At 36.3% G+C, this 15893-nt stretch overlaps 1 protein-coding gene across 1 annotated transcript in view; it reads left to right on the top strand.

Moving 5' to 3' along the window:
- DNTT (DNA nucleotidylexotransferase) overlaps nt 1-15893 on the top strand; it is a 74458-nt gene that overhangs the window by 39603 nt on the left and 18962 nt on the right. The window contains exons 8-9 of the mRNA XM_057379319.1: nt 8763-8865; nt 14899-15162. Of these exons, the coding sequence (XP_057235302.1) occupies nt 8763-8865; nt 14899-15162 (367 nt within the window). The remainder of the gene's footprint in view (nt 1-8762; nt 8866-14898; nt 15163-15893) is intronic.

Here is a 15893-nt window from a genome sequence, read left to right as displayed (position 1 = left end):
ATTACTTTTGACACTGACTGGGAACCATTAGTGTCAAACTGCCTTCAAAGGCAATTAGGATCTAATTCAAATTACAACCAGGAGAGCAGAAATTATCTGAAGAAGCCCAGCCTATGTCTGTCTTCTACAGAGCCCTGATCAGATCTTGGTKTATTGTTTGCCTCGTTACTTCAGACATGTCTGAAAAGCAGTTTTTGAAAAGCAGTTACTGTCTGTGTTGGGATTCATTGAATCAGGGGATGTRACAAATGACAGCTGCCACAGGTACATGCAATGTTAAGATGGGGAGGAATCATCTTCTTGATTATTATTTTTTAATAACCATGGTCAAAATCATCATCTAGTACTTGTAACTAGCTTTTGCATAAAGAAACGTGGTAATCTCTACAGCTCTGTCTTTTTACTACCCAGTATTAGTGATTTCCCCTGCAATGGAAGGCTTTCCTGAGTTTTAATTCTGGAATCTGAGTGATCTATGACTCCTAGAACTCCAAACTTAAGGAAGCATAATATGGCTTCATTTGATAAATTATAAAGTTTTCTGTCTAATTTGATGAACTGAGAAAGGGCATCTTGCTTCTGGCTTCCTCTCCGATCTTAAAGGCCTTTGTCACGTTTAAGGTGAAGATCAAGCACTGGGAGAACAAATGAAGCTGGTGGTAGAGTTTGGCATGTTTGATAGCCCCTGGTTTATTCTGACTGAATGTTCCCTTTTCCCCTCTCCCTCTGCTGACAAAGTGACTCCACAATGCRAGTCAGGCTTGCCAACACTTACATTTCACATTCTGCTGTCTCTGCTTTCCCTGTGTCAGTGTTTTTGGACTGTTAACTTTGGTTGAGCTGCTTTTGCACTTCAGTGAGCATTTATTTTCTTGCTACCTACTCTGTATGTATGTGAACTACCATGGCATTGACACTGTTGAATCTAAATGTTGTTTCAAAATGTGGAGCTGACCTGAATACAAAGAAAACTCCTGAGATAAACTGAAAGTGATTCGAAGAGCAGCTTAGGTGTGGTGTGCAGGGCTTAGCTGGTCATTTGTGCCTGCAATGGTCTGGTTCAGGATTATGCTGCTRCTTAGGCTGTTAATGCTCTCTCCAGTCAGAGTTTGTCAGAATTCTTATTTGTCAAAATATGTAACTGAGAGTTTCTGAGGAAATAACTTTGAATAAATGTTACAGCATTTTACTGCAATTTGGAAGACACTTTCTGTCACAARCAAAATAACTTTCTAACTTTTTCTAAAGCTATTACCCAGTTCCAGTCGCAAATCAAACAACCAGGTTGCAAACATTATAATTTCCTCCATTCAACAAACTCCATCAGCATGAAATCACTGTTTCASAAACCCTGGCACAGATCTGACTCTGCTCATTTCCTGTCAGTGTACTAATTGTATAAGTAGCAAAGGTTAATGTCCTTCTGAGTCAATAAAACCATTTACTCTGGGTCCAGATTTCAAACCTGAAAAAAGGTCAGGGAAGAAAGGTGCTGGAATAATTGATTTCTGATTAAATTCTGAATTCAGTAAATTCTCTTTAGGCAAAATATTCAGAGAATTGTACTTATTGGTCTGCTTTGTATTTATATTTTATTAAATTACAGTAAATCTCTAGTAAATTATATCTGAAGATAGGATATTATRTAGCAAGGTTTTGAAAATCAGTAGTAGCAGAGCCAAGAATTATTCTGTAACTATTTTGCAGTTGATAAATTTTTCTTCCATCTGTTAAACAGCCAGCATTTTACTTTCTATGTAATRGTTGTACCACTGTCACACTCCCATACTTCAAGCTTAAAGATTTTTTTTTTTCTCTTTGTAAGGGGTTGATACGAATAAAACATGTAGTTCTTCATTGTTTGACTGACAGTAACTCAATTATTTTACTATCTGGCTGTAAGAAATTGTCTGTCCCCTGTTCGACATCTCAGCAAAGACTGCTTAATAAGCAAAATAAGCAAACCCAGAGGCATGCAGGCTACCTGGGGTTTGGAATAAAAATGTATGTTCCTCTTCTGAAAAGGCACGTGTTGGTTGGAGACAGTTGTAGAAGCAACTTAATCAGGACTGCAGTGGTGAGAGACACAACTCCTGTGCCACTTCTGCTTGGTCAAACTCAGCTGATGTCAAATCRTGGCTCTGTGTTGCTGTTACAGTGGGAGTTAAAGGAGACCCAGCACAGAGGATGCTTCCCTAGAGTAAAAATGTGGCATTGATATCAGAACAGACAGAAAGCAATGTTTACACAGTGTGTGCATATGTGTGCATGTTCCCTCAGAGCTGTAATTGCATATTTTACATGCATGCACACTAAGGCTACCAGGGTTTCCCCTCAGGAACATGCATTTTATGGTACTTATAAATTATTTGTTTGCTATTTCTAAAAGAAGTGATTCTGCTACTTACTCAAGTTTTCTCTTTGCTGCTCAAACAAAAGATCATTGTGCTATAACACAGTGTTTTCATTTTTTCAGCTACGTGTAATCTTCTGCAGCATTTAATTCCTTTTCCATTGCCACACAAYCATCACTTCAGCAATTGCATTTGTTCTTAGATGTTTATGGATATTGCTCATCTATATTCAAGAAAATATTCAAATGGCCTCACATATTTTCAAATCACTTGGGGATGTCTGTCTAGAAGCTGTCCTCCGTGCATTTCCCAAAAGAAGAATGCAGAGATGATGCTTAATTCAACATATAATGAATTCCCATATTTCTTTCAGCAAATAAAGGACTTGTAATTTTTTTTTTATATCAGCTTCCAGCATCTTAGCCAGGATCCAGCTTGTTATATGAATGAATTTCAGCCAAATTGCTTTTAATCTGAGCTTTTTGGAAGGAAGGGAGAGTTATATCCTCTGATATTCTGCGCAGACTCTCCACATGCTCTCCACATGTCTAAGGCCCACTCCGTGCAGTACTGGTCTGAGATTACCTTTACTGTTTTCCTAGCCTTCTCTATTGAAATACAACTATACAAAAAATGCTCAGGAAAGAGATAATTTAAAAAATCTTTTCAATTTTATGGTAAATATTGGCTGCATAGCAGTTCCTGATGGACTGATRTCTTTCTTGGTAGCAATCATTCTCTGTAACACATTTCAGAGTTATGGGGTTTTTCTTATTCAGTATAAAGGCTGCAAATGTTATGTGTAAAATAGTGATCGGCATCTGAATATTATGCTAAATAKTCTGCTTTGGTAAATACAATCCAGTTTAATCAAGCAGATTAACTCGGAACATTAGCCAATACGCACTGGTTGAGAGTTTGTATCTGCCTCCACAATTAATATTTTTCYACAATTTTGACAGGAATAAAAGGTTCAGTCACATAGAAATAAGCCTGAAATGCCTAATGCCAAATCTGTTTCTGTTCACCATTATTTGCACCCACTTCCTTGTGCTGTATTTTGTGCTGTCAGATGAGTGTATAATTTGAAGATTTATAATTACATTAATTGTATGTAATTAATTTGCTGAATTCCAGGAACCCCACATAAATTTATACTTCCTTAGTATTTATGATAATTGATCAGACATTGGAAATCAGCACCTGTTAGTTGTCATTCTTCCAGGTTTTTAAATCTGTATGTTGACTTCATGCAAATGATGAATAGTTCTGATTATTTGTGGCAGTGTTCTCATGTGAAGTTCAGAATGCTTCTGTAAACACCGAAGGGATTAACACATGTGGGACTTCATTCAACACTTGAAGTGCTATAATGCCAGCAAGAATTATATCTGATTAAGAAATAGATAGTATTTGCTTAGTAAATGTAGTCATGGTGATTCTGTGACTGTTACAACATGAAAAAACCCCAGAACCAACCAAAAAAAAAAAAAAAATAAATAAACCTAAGCAAAAACCCACAAGCCCCAAAAAATTCTTTGGAAATTTTCCATCTTTGTTTTTTGAGAGCTAGAAATATCAGTTGCCCAGGTTCTCTCTGTTCCAGATTCCGAGGCTGAAGAACCAGTGGGTCACAGTCTCCTCTGATGGTCTTTCAGAGCAGCTATTGAAAAATGTTTTTCTTCTTCTGAATATTAAGTGCCATCTTTCACCAAAAGAGTGTTAAAGTGCCCTTCCTAAGATGATTTTGAGAATTGAGTCACACAATATGGCAGCTGTGAAGAAATAGCACTTTAGACTGCTCTGGAAAGCATGGTACTAAATTGGATTCATGGTCCAAAATTCCTAGTTATTTGCATTTTTTAATCCAAAGTCAGGCAAATTGTTTGTTATTTAGCCAACAAGGACAGATCTGAGGTAAATCACTTAACTGGAGAACTGTTTTCACACAGAAGTGAAGTAAGAGTTTTGCTGGAGAAGGATAAAAACTATTCTAATCTCATTCTGAATGATGTGCAAATCTCTGAAACCAGGAAAATACAGTYTGTAAAGGAAAACATTCCAGGAACCCATTATTAAAGATAAATCTGGTAGTGCATTTGAAGTTTTAAAGTCAGAAGTAATTTTTCTGATCYTCTAGAAATGCGGGTAGGCCATTCTCTTAATCAGTTCAGTGGTTTGAAGAACTTCACAGAAGAATTTTATCTTGGAATTTATCCTATTCCTTATGGCTTATTCCACAGCAGGGTAACAGTTGGATTGTCAAATAAGAAAAATMTTTTCTGTCCATCTGAATATAATTCTGGGAATTTGGGAACTGCCRGGTAGACTTTAAAGAGCTGTTGATGAGAAAGAATACATGAGGTGCACTCACYGAGGCAAAACTTTTCCTTGGTTAACAGGCAAAGTCCAGCACGTTTTGGCAATGCTGAGGAGTGGGTAATAATTCTAGGCACAGTACAATGTCTGTAGAGAAGGTAATGATCAATCATTTTTATGACAGACCATCTGAAGATATTATGCTCTCTAACTTTACTTTGATGATTATATTTTCAAGAGATATGCCTGAGCAGGAAATGCAGTTACTCATATAAACATAAGCTGTTGATTTTCACTTTGAATTTTATGCACTTCAAGGTCTTGCAAGGTTAAGAGAAGCTTAAGGTTTTACCAGATGCAAACACACATTTGGAAATAGTTTCATCTTCCGTATCCACTTGAACTCTGTTTAAGCACAAAGGTTGCTAAGTGGTTTTCAGTGCTTTGACACATAACTCATTGCTGCAAAAATTGGTTTAAGCTCATCCAATAGTGAGGTTTTGYGAGTAGTAGGGAAATGTCAGTCCATCTTTCCTCAGCTAAAATAATTTTATCARAATTGTCATTGATATGGCTGAGCCATTATGTACTATTCTGGTATCCCAAAATATTCTGTACACATGCAACTCTTAACTGTCTAATCATGCAGGTGTTGCCATTGTAGATGAAGACAATATGATTATCCTTTGCCGTATATTCATATCTTTAAATTTTAGTCATAAGGATAGTTGTATTTGATGACTTGGAATCTAATAACAGCAAGAGAGATAATTCCAGCAATCTTAAAGGTAGTTAATTGACTGCTAAGAAACATTTACCARCTTTATACAAGTTTAGTCAGCCAAGAATTGAACGCAATTAATAGTGCACTTTTATAATCTTCAGGGTTGAATAAATGGTTAGATCAAAAGGTAAGCTGCAATTTTGATTCTTTAAGGTGCTGTTTTTCTTATAGCTCCAGCCCCRAAAGGATTTAAGTTTAAGGAGAAAYAAAAGAAGGTGTAAGTGATCTGAATARGAAATACAAAATTTGGATATTCTCTGTTCAAAGCCTCAGAAACCTGACCTCCCCAGCCCTGTCAATGATTACTTTGCTCGTGGGATATGCTTACACTCCTGGTTCAGCAGAGGCCCAGCATTTCCAGATGTAAGGAAATAATTTACCAGATCCTGCTTATGCCCAGGTAGAATGTAGAAAYTAGACAATCACTGTCATCTCATAGGAGGCCTTGAAAATAGACRAGCTCTGAGCAATTCCTATACATGTTAAGAGGTTATGGATTATTTTTACTAAAATGTCACTGCAGCTCTTTTTATATTTAAAATAGTACTCAAATTTTATATAAACTTGTGATTAGAGTACATAAACTGTGGTGTGCCAGAATCAAATCCCTCCATCTCCCATCATTCATTAGTGTGCTAAACACATGGGCTCAGGTGGATTTGTGCCACTCTGCAGTATGAAATGGGAGGTTTGTAGATCCAGAGAGAGGGGAATGTAGCATATTGACTAGGATGCCTTTCTAGTGAGGAAAATTCTAAAGATCCTGCTCCCTGTACCCTGCTCTGTGTTTTGTATTTAACAGCCACTGCATGACAAATAAGTTGGCTGTGTAAACATCAAATGATGTTCTACTTCCTGGCTGAGTGGTTTTATTTCAGTAGCTAATAACAAATAAATAACCTGTGGACACTGGCATGGACCCAAATTCTGAACTCCTGCAATTGTACCCCAGTAGAAGGCAACAGGAGAGAAGACTGAAAGAGATGTCTCCCATGAAGTAGGAGCAATGTTAATATTCCTCATTGAACAAAACAAAGCAATAAAAAGATGAGGAATCACTGCACCCATCACCGGGCTATGAAATGCGAGACAAAAAACAGGCAATGTTAGCATTAATTTGGYGTTTGTTTTTCAAACAAGTTATTTGTTTTTGTTTTAAGTAAATGATACTTAGGTAACTCWCTTCAGTCTCTAGATCTTGTTGGAGCCTGTCTGTAGCCCTTTGTAAGGAACCTGCTCTTTTGAATGTGATGGGATTTGAAAAAAACTGAAGTGCTCCCCTAGGTGAGCTTTAGGAAAGAACAAGAGATTGAAGTTTCACCTCTGAGGGCCTTGGATCTTCTGGCATTTTCTGGCTTGATTGATGCAGGATTTTAAAATTTGATTAACCTAAAATATGTATATATTTAGGAAGCATTGGGAATCAGTCCCAATTCCATCAGCTTCCAATTTTGGCCTTTGAATTATTTTAAAAATAATTTTAGGCAAATTTTSTTATGCCACGCTGCATCTGTAAGATAGGAATAGTAAATTCCTTCCCTTTGAAAAAATATCTTGAGACATGTTAGTAAAAAGTGCTATGTAAGAGCTTTGCATTATTATTGTAATTTTAGAGATAAKGAATGGCATCCTACAAAATAACTCAGTGTTGCAGGGAGTACTAAATATTTTCTAACTTCTGAATTTGAATTGCTGTTCAGTTTCTAAGCCTAGACTGGTGTTATGTTTGAAACTTCTTTTGAAATAATTTCCACCTGTTTAAGCAATTTTGACTTTGCTGCACACATGGCACAATGGTTGCATTATAGTCAGTTAGACTGCTTGTCAAATGCAAACCTTAGAATTTCATCTCTTTACTTCTTTCTGCTAATGCTGTTCAACTATCCATCACTTGGATGATTTCCTGTCACACAAATGGCAGTTGACAAGTSTGCCTATCAGTTCTGTTCCTACAAATTCACAAGTTTAAGAAACCAGGTTCAGTTTTAGGCATTATTTTAAGAGAATAAATTATTTAGTGATTTTTTTTTAAATACCTTTTGGGTTGCAGAGTTTTATTTTCATTGCTTTCATAGGAAATTCGTAAGTTCTCTGAATACTTGACATGGTGTTGACTGAAACTCTCCTGAGCTATAACATCATGCACCTTTGTGAACATCAGCAAGAGCAGACTTTTCCCATGAACACATGAAAAACATTTGGAGATTTGCTACACCTGAGAGTCACTACTCCACATTTTGGGTGCTTATTCCACTGACTCCATAATGCAGAAATATTTTCATTGCAGAAATATCTCCTCTGCTTGTTTCTCCTTAGGCTGGCCTGGTTACACTCAGTAAATGTGTATGCAGTTCCTGTTGCAGTATTTAAACYAAAATTAAAACCTTGTATTGGTTCTGCAATACTCAGATGAATTGTACTGTGAGATAAATTTYCATGTATTCTCAAACATTTTATAATTCTGAAGGAAAACATTTCAATTAGATGCTTTTGCCTGTTTTCCAGTGGTACCTCCATCATAATCTGATTCAGGTTTAACACCTTTGGTAAGTGAATGAAAGGCAAGCTGAATGTTTACATTTACATGGAGAAACACAAGAGGTTAGGACATAATTTTTCATTAAGAACTTTTGCAATTAAATTTCATGCAAATAKATTTAACTGTGAAATCATTAGTGCATGTAATAAACAAGCTTTAGTCACTTTAAGGATGAACTGTCCACAAAAAAAAATCAATCTCAGTCTCTGTAAAAAGCATTGATATATTTAAAAGAGAAGTAATGCAAAAGAGTCAAAGGATTTATATCTGCTGTTAAAAGAAACAATAAAATTATTCATAACTGCAAGTTTGTACATTAAAGTGTCCATCAAAAGCAAAGAAAAATATTTAAGTCTGTAGTAGTCTGACTGGCAAGTTTATCTGCTGTTACTGCACTGGATTCATAATATGTGACATGGTATTTTCATTATGCTTTTTGAAAAATCTGAAGCTGACTGAACTCTTCCTTTCTGGGTCTTAAGGGGAAGAAAGACAGAGATTTAACATCTGCAAATGTACCTGTAGTATCTGATTGATAAACAGAGGGCATAGATCAAAAAGTTGCAATTATTATTTTATAAAGAACACTAATAGACCCCATAATAGAAATAGAAGATTCCATTTTGATTATGTTTCAAGCAACATTGCTATCACTTTGTTCTGCAAACTTTTTTTTATAATGCAGCAAAAATATTCTCTTTGAAAACAGAGCAAAATTCAATGGGATCTTAACTCTTTTAACATCCTTGCTATTTATTTCTTCTAGGGGTAAGAAGACGGGACATGACATAGATTTTTTGATCACCAACCCAGGACCAAGAGAAGATGATGAACTTCTGCATAAAGTCATTGACTTATGGAAAAAGCAGGTATGAACTAAAGAACACTTGGCCAAAAGAGTTATGTTATAAATCCACTGAATTTAGCCTATATGCTGCTTAAAAATGTTATACTCCTTTTCACAGCTGACTGCAATATTTTGGAGTTGGATATTGCTCTATTTGGTTATTAACCACGATGATCTAGGGGCATTCTCTAGCTCTGAATACTGAAGTTGAAGGTTATATCAGAAATGCTCTACACACATTCTGTATTATCTCCCCTAAGAATATGCAGCAGGTCAGGGGTGAGAAATCAAGCTAGGTAGAGTTTTGAGTGACAGAGAAAATTGTTATAATTTGAAAAAGCCTGCGTTTGTTTAATTTCTCCTTGAGGTGGGAGTAGGTTTTCCCAGGGGAAGCTGCTTCAGGAAGATCCACCTTTAAGCGTAGTGGATTTGGGTGACCTCATGGTGTGAGGTGAGCAAGACTAACAACTTAGGCACTAAAACTCTGGAATTCTGGCTCCTTTCAGTCCATTAATTCRTGGAAATATTGAAAAATTGACATAGTTTTCCAGGATATTTGTGTTTGCAAGAGTGCCCATACATTCAAGGGTCCTTCCAACCCAAACTATCATTTCATGGAGGAATTGCTCATCTAAGATATGGAGTTTTATTATTGGTTTTTTGGTTGGTTTTCTTAGTTGTTTCTTTGTTGTTGTTTTTTATTTCTGCAGCTTTGAAGTTGGAAGTGTCTCAGTTATAACAGGTGCAGCTAGCTCAAAATATTCCTGGGTCAGAAAAATATAGTACTTTGGGAATAATGAACTTTTGTTTCTTCTTCTGCTTTTCCAGCCAGCWGAGGTATTTTTCAACATTTACTATCAATGCTGTTCAAAGAAATGGARTACATTTGAACAAGTAAAAGGCCAGCACTCTGAGGTGAATCATCAAGCACCTCAGTGCTAAGCTGAGTCAGCTTTCAGTGCAGACAGCCTGCAGAGAATGCTTTTGAATTACTTCCTGAGTTGTGTAGTTTAATTAACATACAATGGGTTAACACATGAAAGATTCAAACACCCAACTACACAAAAGCTTATAGGAGTGGATGAAGTTATCTGTTTTTATGTGGTCAAAATCTTTCAGCTGCCTTTAATGGAAGGCCTTCAAATTTGGTTTTATTTCCTGGTATAAATGCAACATTAGCTGAACTCCTCTTTTTGTAGTTAATTTTTGGTCTTTGAAGTGTTAACAATCATGAATAATTTGAATTTCTCTCATTTCTATACCAATTCTCTGTGGAAAGTATATGTGTTGGAGTAGATTGATAGACTACTCAAAAGTAATGAAGCCATGGCAATTAATGAGCGTTGAGGAGATACTTAATTTTTCTCATTTTAGTATTTTTGTACAGGTTCTTTCACAGTCATTATACTCCCTCTACTTTGAGGAAAGTTGCATTTCTTCCTAGAAGGTATCTGTTTCCCCTCTTAAGTGCACTTGAATCTTTAGGAAACCACGTAGGGGTCCTCCCAAAATCATGTTTATTATAATACTGGAGAAAAGTGACAACAGATCAAGGTTAGAGTCTGCCCTGAGTGCACCTTTCATGCCTTCTTTTCCACTTACATCACTAGAAAAATGCCTGTGATCTGAGAAATCTGACAACTACTAAAGCTTTTCRGTTCACTCTGAGCTGCTTTCATTAAATGGAGTTGAAAGGAAAATAACAGAAAATGAATTGTTCTTGCTGATTTTCTTGTTAAGGGGACCATTTGRCTGAAAGAAGCGCAGGCAGAGTGTGGGAGGTCAAGGGTGGCCAAGAGTTTGATAAAACGATAAGGATTCCTCTAGAAACCCCAGCATGAAGARCATATCTGAAGGACAATGTACAATGGCCATACAAACCAAACCCAAGGAAGTGGGTATAGTTTGAAGCTGTGGGAAAATATTTCCTGTGTTCTGTTTGTCCTCCAGATTTTTCATGGTTTATGCTACAAACTACACTGCCTCTRTACTGTGCCATTTGTAATACAGGCTTTGACTGGCACTACTAAAAAAATAAGCTGCCAGCAAAACCAAAATGAAAAAAAAAAAGAGAGAACTTATACACCTCTTGCCCTTTTTATTATCTTTGATTTCTAAGGGAGAGGGAAGAACACAAAATACTCCCAAACTRAAGCAGTTTTGCTTTTTGCAGTCATCTGCTTCACAGCTTGTCACTTTTGTGCTACTGCTTCTAAGCCCAAACTCATCAATGTACATCACGGAGGTCATAATGCTGACTTCCAGCTCTTAGTGAAGGATTCCACGATGTTTAACKTCTAAATTATGCACCTCAGCTTTATGTAGTTTAAAGGGCCTTTTTGTTAGCTGAAAAGTTTAGTGTTAAAGATCCTTCAATTGAAAGCTGSTGAAAATGCAGTGGCTAAACCAACACGATCATGCTCTTTGATGCAGCATGGCCAGGGATAAATGGGCTGAGGAATGKAGAGCACAAAGTCCTCMAAGTAGAGTGSCAAAACACAAAAGCTCTAATGCAGYACACAGGTTATGGTTTTAATAGTTCCAAAAAGCCTCATAAGGAAAGTAAGAAATTATTTCAGTGGGTTAGAGCTTGAAAGTCTGTGGGCAAACAGGCTGAGCCATCTGTGTYGATGCAGCTTCATTCACGTATTGTGAAAAAATGCTTTAATTTTTTTCTGAAAACCTSTATAGCTATGTTTAGCACTGTTCCTGTTGTTATATACATATTTTCAACAATGGAGGAGATACTRTTACTACAGGCAGTCCAGCACTCTTCAGTTCTTCCCTTTGTATTCATGTAAATATAMTGTTGAATTTTTTTTTTTGGCTTCAGGAAAATGAGTAATGGAGAAGTCTGCCTGTGCTTACCTATTTTAATATATTGGTGGTCTGATTTAAACTYACCCTTGCTGAGGTGATCAGGAAGGGGAAGGCTTGATGTCGCATTAAAGAGGATGGTGAAGAGCAAGTAATATTTTTTCTATTGCTGGAAACWGGTTTTTGAAAACAGGGTTCACAGAACAGCCACACATTCATTAGGAAGTGACAGCTGGATATTACCAGCAGCAAAACCTGTTTCTAAGACAAGACACAGAAACGATTAAGAGGCCAGAGGAAAGAACTTTTTGTTTCAGATGAAAGAATGYGTAAGGATGCAGGGCTCCTTTGTGAACACATCATATTATCTCACCTTCTCAAAGAATCATGAATTTTTTCATTTCATTCTGACTCAGCCAAGGAAACTCTTACCTGAAGGATAGACTATTGTAAGATGATTGGAGCCCTGGACATGAGAGACCTTGGCTTAAATTTCCTTGTAGACAATATAGGGCTGAGTCTGATTGTCCTGCTTGGGAGGTTGTTGTATAAAGCAGGCAGAAGTGTTCCATTTCCTGTGATGTACTGAGTGAAGATCTGGGCAATAGTGGCATTTCTTTAGAGGTGATCTATTGTACAGCTGTCTGTGGGTGAGCAGGTACATGGAAATCCCTGTCTGTCTGTCTGTCTGTCTGTGTGTCTGTCTCTATCTTGCTCAGCAGTACAAATACTCATGGCACAGAGAGTCAAACACCTTCATTCATGGATTCCAGGGCTGATCTGTCCATTGCTGTCAAAGCTGCTCCAGACATGCCCAGGAATAGATGACACCTACAAACAGGGAACTTCAAGATGAACAAAGGTCTGAGGCAGCTGCAGAATTTTGCAGCAGCTGCCGAATTTTGCATTGCTGATCAAACCTTTGATGCCACTTTCTAATGACTCCTTACCCTGAAAGGCCTGACTTCTCCCAGGCATCAGTTCCTTGAGCTGTTCCACTTTATAGAATTCCAGCTGTCTCATCTAGGTTGAGATTTTTCCAAATTGGCATACTACATCGTATTTCGGATTAGATATAGGAATTTCAGTAAATAAAAAGAAATCCAGTTTCATTTTATCAAACTATCTCAGAAGGAAATTTAGAGCAGCAACATAAATATATATATATATATATATATATATATATATATATATATATATATACATATGTTTCAGAAGAACAATTTGGATTATGTTTTCAGGTGATATAAAATGATCCTGCTTAGCTTTAACAGAATTAATCCAGCTACCAACAAATACGAATAATGACACCATGTAACATTAAAAATAGGATTCCATTTAATTAAAARTGACAGAGAATGCTAGTGACCATAKATAATTGATTTTTCAGTGATTGATKTAATATTTTTCTAAAAAATCATAATTTTCCTCAGTTTGAGGATGGATTTACTCCAATATCAATGCTATTGATGTGCCAGCACTCAGCATATTTGAGTAAAAGAGCATAGTCATTCTAAAAATGGAAAGGAAAATTGTTGCGGGTCTTAACATAATTATCCTAAAAAATACATTTAGTTTTGATGGTGTTGTAAATTTGAGAAATTAAAATGCCCAGACTTTAAAACCTGATTGTGTAAACAAGGYCTGCAGCGTTTTATGGTGCATAGATCAAGTTGAAATGTGCAAAGAGTGCAGGTTCCCTGACACAGAGGAAGGAGAAGGCAACTGCAGTGGCCAGAACCTCACACAATCCTCACAGCTGCTGTTCTTTCAGGCACTTTTCTTAATATACAGAAGTGCCATTTTAGCTTAACTTTATGGGGTGATGGTGATGTCCRGTGTCTAATTGTACTAGGTTAATTATAAACATTATCCCAATGCATATGACCCAGGCTTTGGCTCCTACTTAATGGTGATACCCTGACTCCTAGTATGTACGATGTAGTGTCCCAAATATCCAAGAGCAAAATGAAAAATGAAGCAAAAGATGAGAAAGTACTGCCAAGTAGCTAACAGATTTTCATAGAAAATGGGAAGAATGTCAGTGCTTAATCAAATGTGAAGTCATCAGATGGTCAATGATTAATGATATTAAATTTTTTTATTAGCATTTAAAGCAATAAAATTAACCTGAAGGGAGGATAGTTTCATCAAAAAAGTGCACAAAAATAATCAGTTATGCATTAACATTCAACAGCTGTTTTGAGTCTATATTTGGAAAGAGCAAGCATCAGTGTCTTGTGACATTGGGGTAAAATTAAGAAAAAAATACTGTTTTAAAGATGGATGTTGAAGCACCTGCTAAATTTAAGCATTTTCAAATCAGCAGACTTGGAAACTAGTAATCTAAGAGAAGAAGCTACATAAGGAGTTTTCTCATGTCAGTCTATAATAAATCTTCATAATCAGGAAAAATTGCAAAGATGTGAAAGAATGCCAATTCAAATAAATTAGTTATCATTAAAAAGGCTGGCTCATTGACCCATAAAAAAGCCTGTAACTGATTTCCAGTAAAMTAATGGGACTGTTAATTTGGAACTATTATCAACAAAAGGCTGGAGGCTAAAAATGTAATAATACCTATCAGCGTCTCTTCATGGAAATCATATCTTGTTAAGTGWTTTTGTTATGCTTCTTTTTTGGCCAAAATTATAGCTCTGAGTGATAAAAGTGATTTTATTACTGTAAAGTATTCTCTAAGGCATTTACGGTACTGTCATGTAAAGTTACCACACCTGTATTATATAAAAGATATAATCAAAATCTGTTTTATAATACCAAGGTATTCTTCCAAAAATGAGTTCATTGTTACCTGTCACATTAAGTGGTCTCATCTGGAGATCTTTTGTCCTGGTTTTGGCCCAGCTCAGATGGAAGGGTGTGGCCAGGCCTGATGTTATTCAATACCMCTCTATATCATTGCCAGGGATAAGGACTTTCTCTCTTTATAGAAGGGAGTTGCTTCCAGCACGAGAGAGTGTGGTAGCTGAAATGGTCTGGTATTTTGTGTGTAAATTATTCCTTTGTCTACCACTGTCAGATATCTACCAGTGCAGATTTCACAAAAAAATGTTTATTTTTCCAAAWACTGAAGCTCCTTAGCTAAAACTTGACCGGGCAGAGTTCCTTGTTCACTGAAATTACATTTTACATGAATTTTTAAGACAACTGACTAAAAACTCTGCAATGACAGTTAAACCAGTTYCACAATTCAATGTGAACAATATCTTCTCTTTAGGACTTACTCCTTTATTGTGATATCATCGAATCAACATTTGTAAAGGAACAGCTGCCAAGCAGAAAAGTTGACGCTATGGATCATTTTCAGAAGTGTTTTGCAATTTTAAAATTGTACCAGCCAAGAGCAGACAACAGCAGTTTCAACACGTCAAAAAAATTGGAAATRGCAGAAGTCAAAGACTGGAAGGCAATCCGTGTGGATCTGGTCATAACCCCCTTCGAGCAATACCCATATGCTCTGTTAGGCTGGACAGGCTCCAGGGTAAGTAACCACAGCACTGTGTGTTTTCCTAGCATTGCTAACACGTTTTTGTTGTTACAGCACTATTCAGAATTCACGGATTTTAACAATATATTCCTGGTGTCCACACACGTTTCATGCTGTCATCCACCCCTGATCATGGGTTGGAGCTGATGAATACAACACTAACATTTATGGATGTCTCTCTAGGGGAGTTAACATCTGTTTTCCTCGAAGGTTCATAAACTGGAGAGCAAGGGTTTTGGTCAGTTGTGTTGTCTTTTTACATCATAATACTGTTAACAAGCAATTTAAATGGTCACTGAGTGGAGAGATGATTTGGAGAGSGTCACATAATTTTACAGGAAATTAAACATTTGAGGAATAGATGTTCTGAATTGTAACTCAATTTGTTTTGTAGGAAATTGAAAACAATTTGACATCTTTCTTTTTTGGATTAGATCGAATGTTTTGTTTCAGTTGYATTTTAATTGACTCTTAAATTGCAAACAACTGGAAAATTAAAAAAAATTAGACATTAGTTTTGAATAAAATATGTTTTATGTTTTAATAAGTTAAGAGAACTTTCATAATAGACACTAGTTAGTTGCTATAATATAAAATGGAACACTATTTTCACAACAAAAAATTCTACCTAATGCAAATTCGAAACTCAAATGATTAATCTCTCTCCAGACAGAATTATTTTTTAATCTCTTCTACRTGCTTGCCTTCTGATGTTCATATTTTAG

This window comes from Malurus melanocephalus, unplaced genomic scaffold (assembly GCF_030028575.1).
Source record: "Malurus melanocephalus ecotype Western Australia unplaced genomic scaffold, MMel_1.1 scaffold_12, whole genome shotgun sequence".
NCBI classification, from domain to species: Eukaryota; Metazoa; Chordata; class Aves; order Passeriformes; family Maluridae; genus Malurus; species Malurus melanocephalus.
Note: the sequence above shows the minus strand (reverse complement) of the source record. Positions and strands in the feature narration are given on the sequence as shown.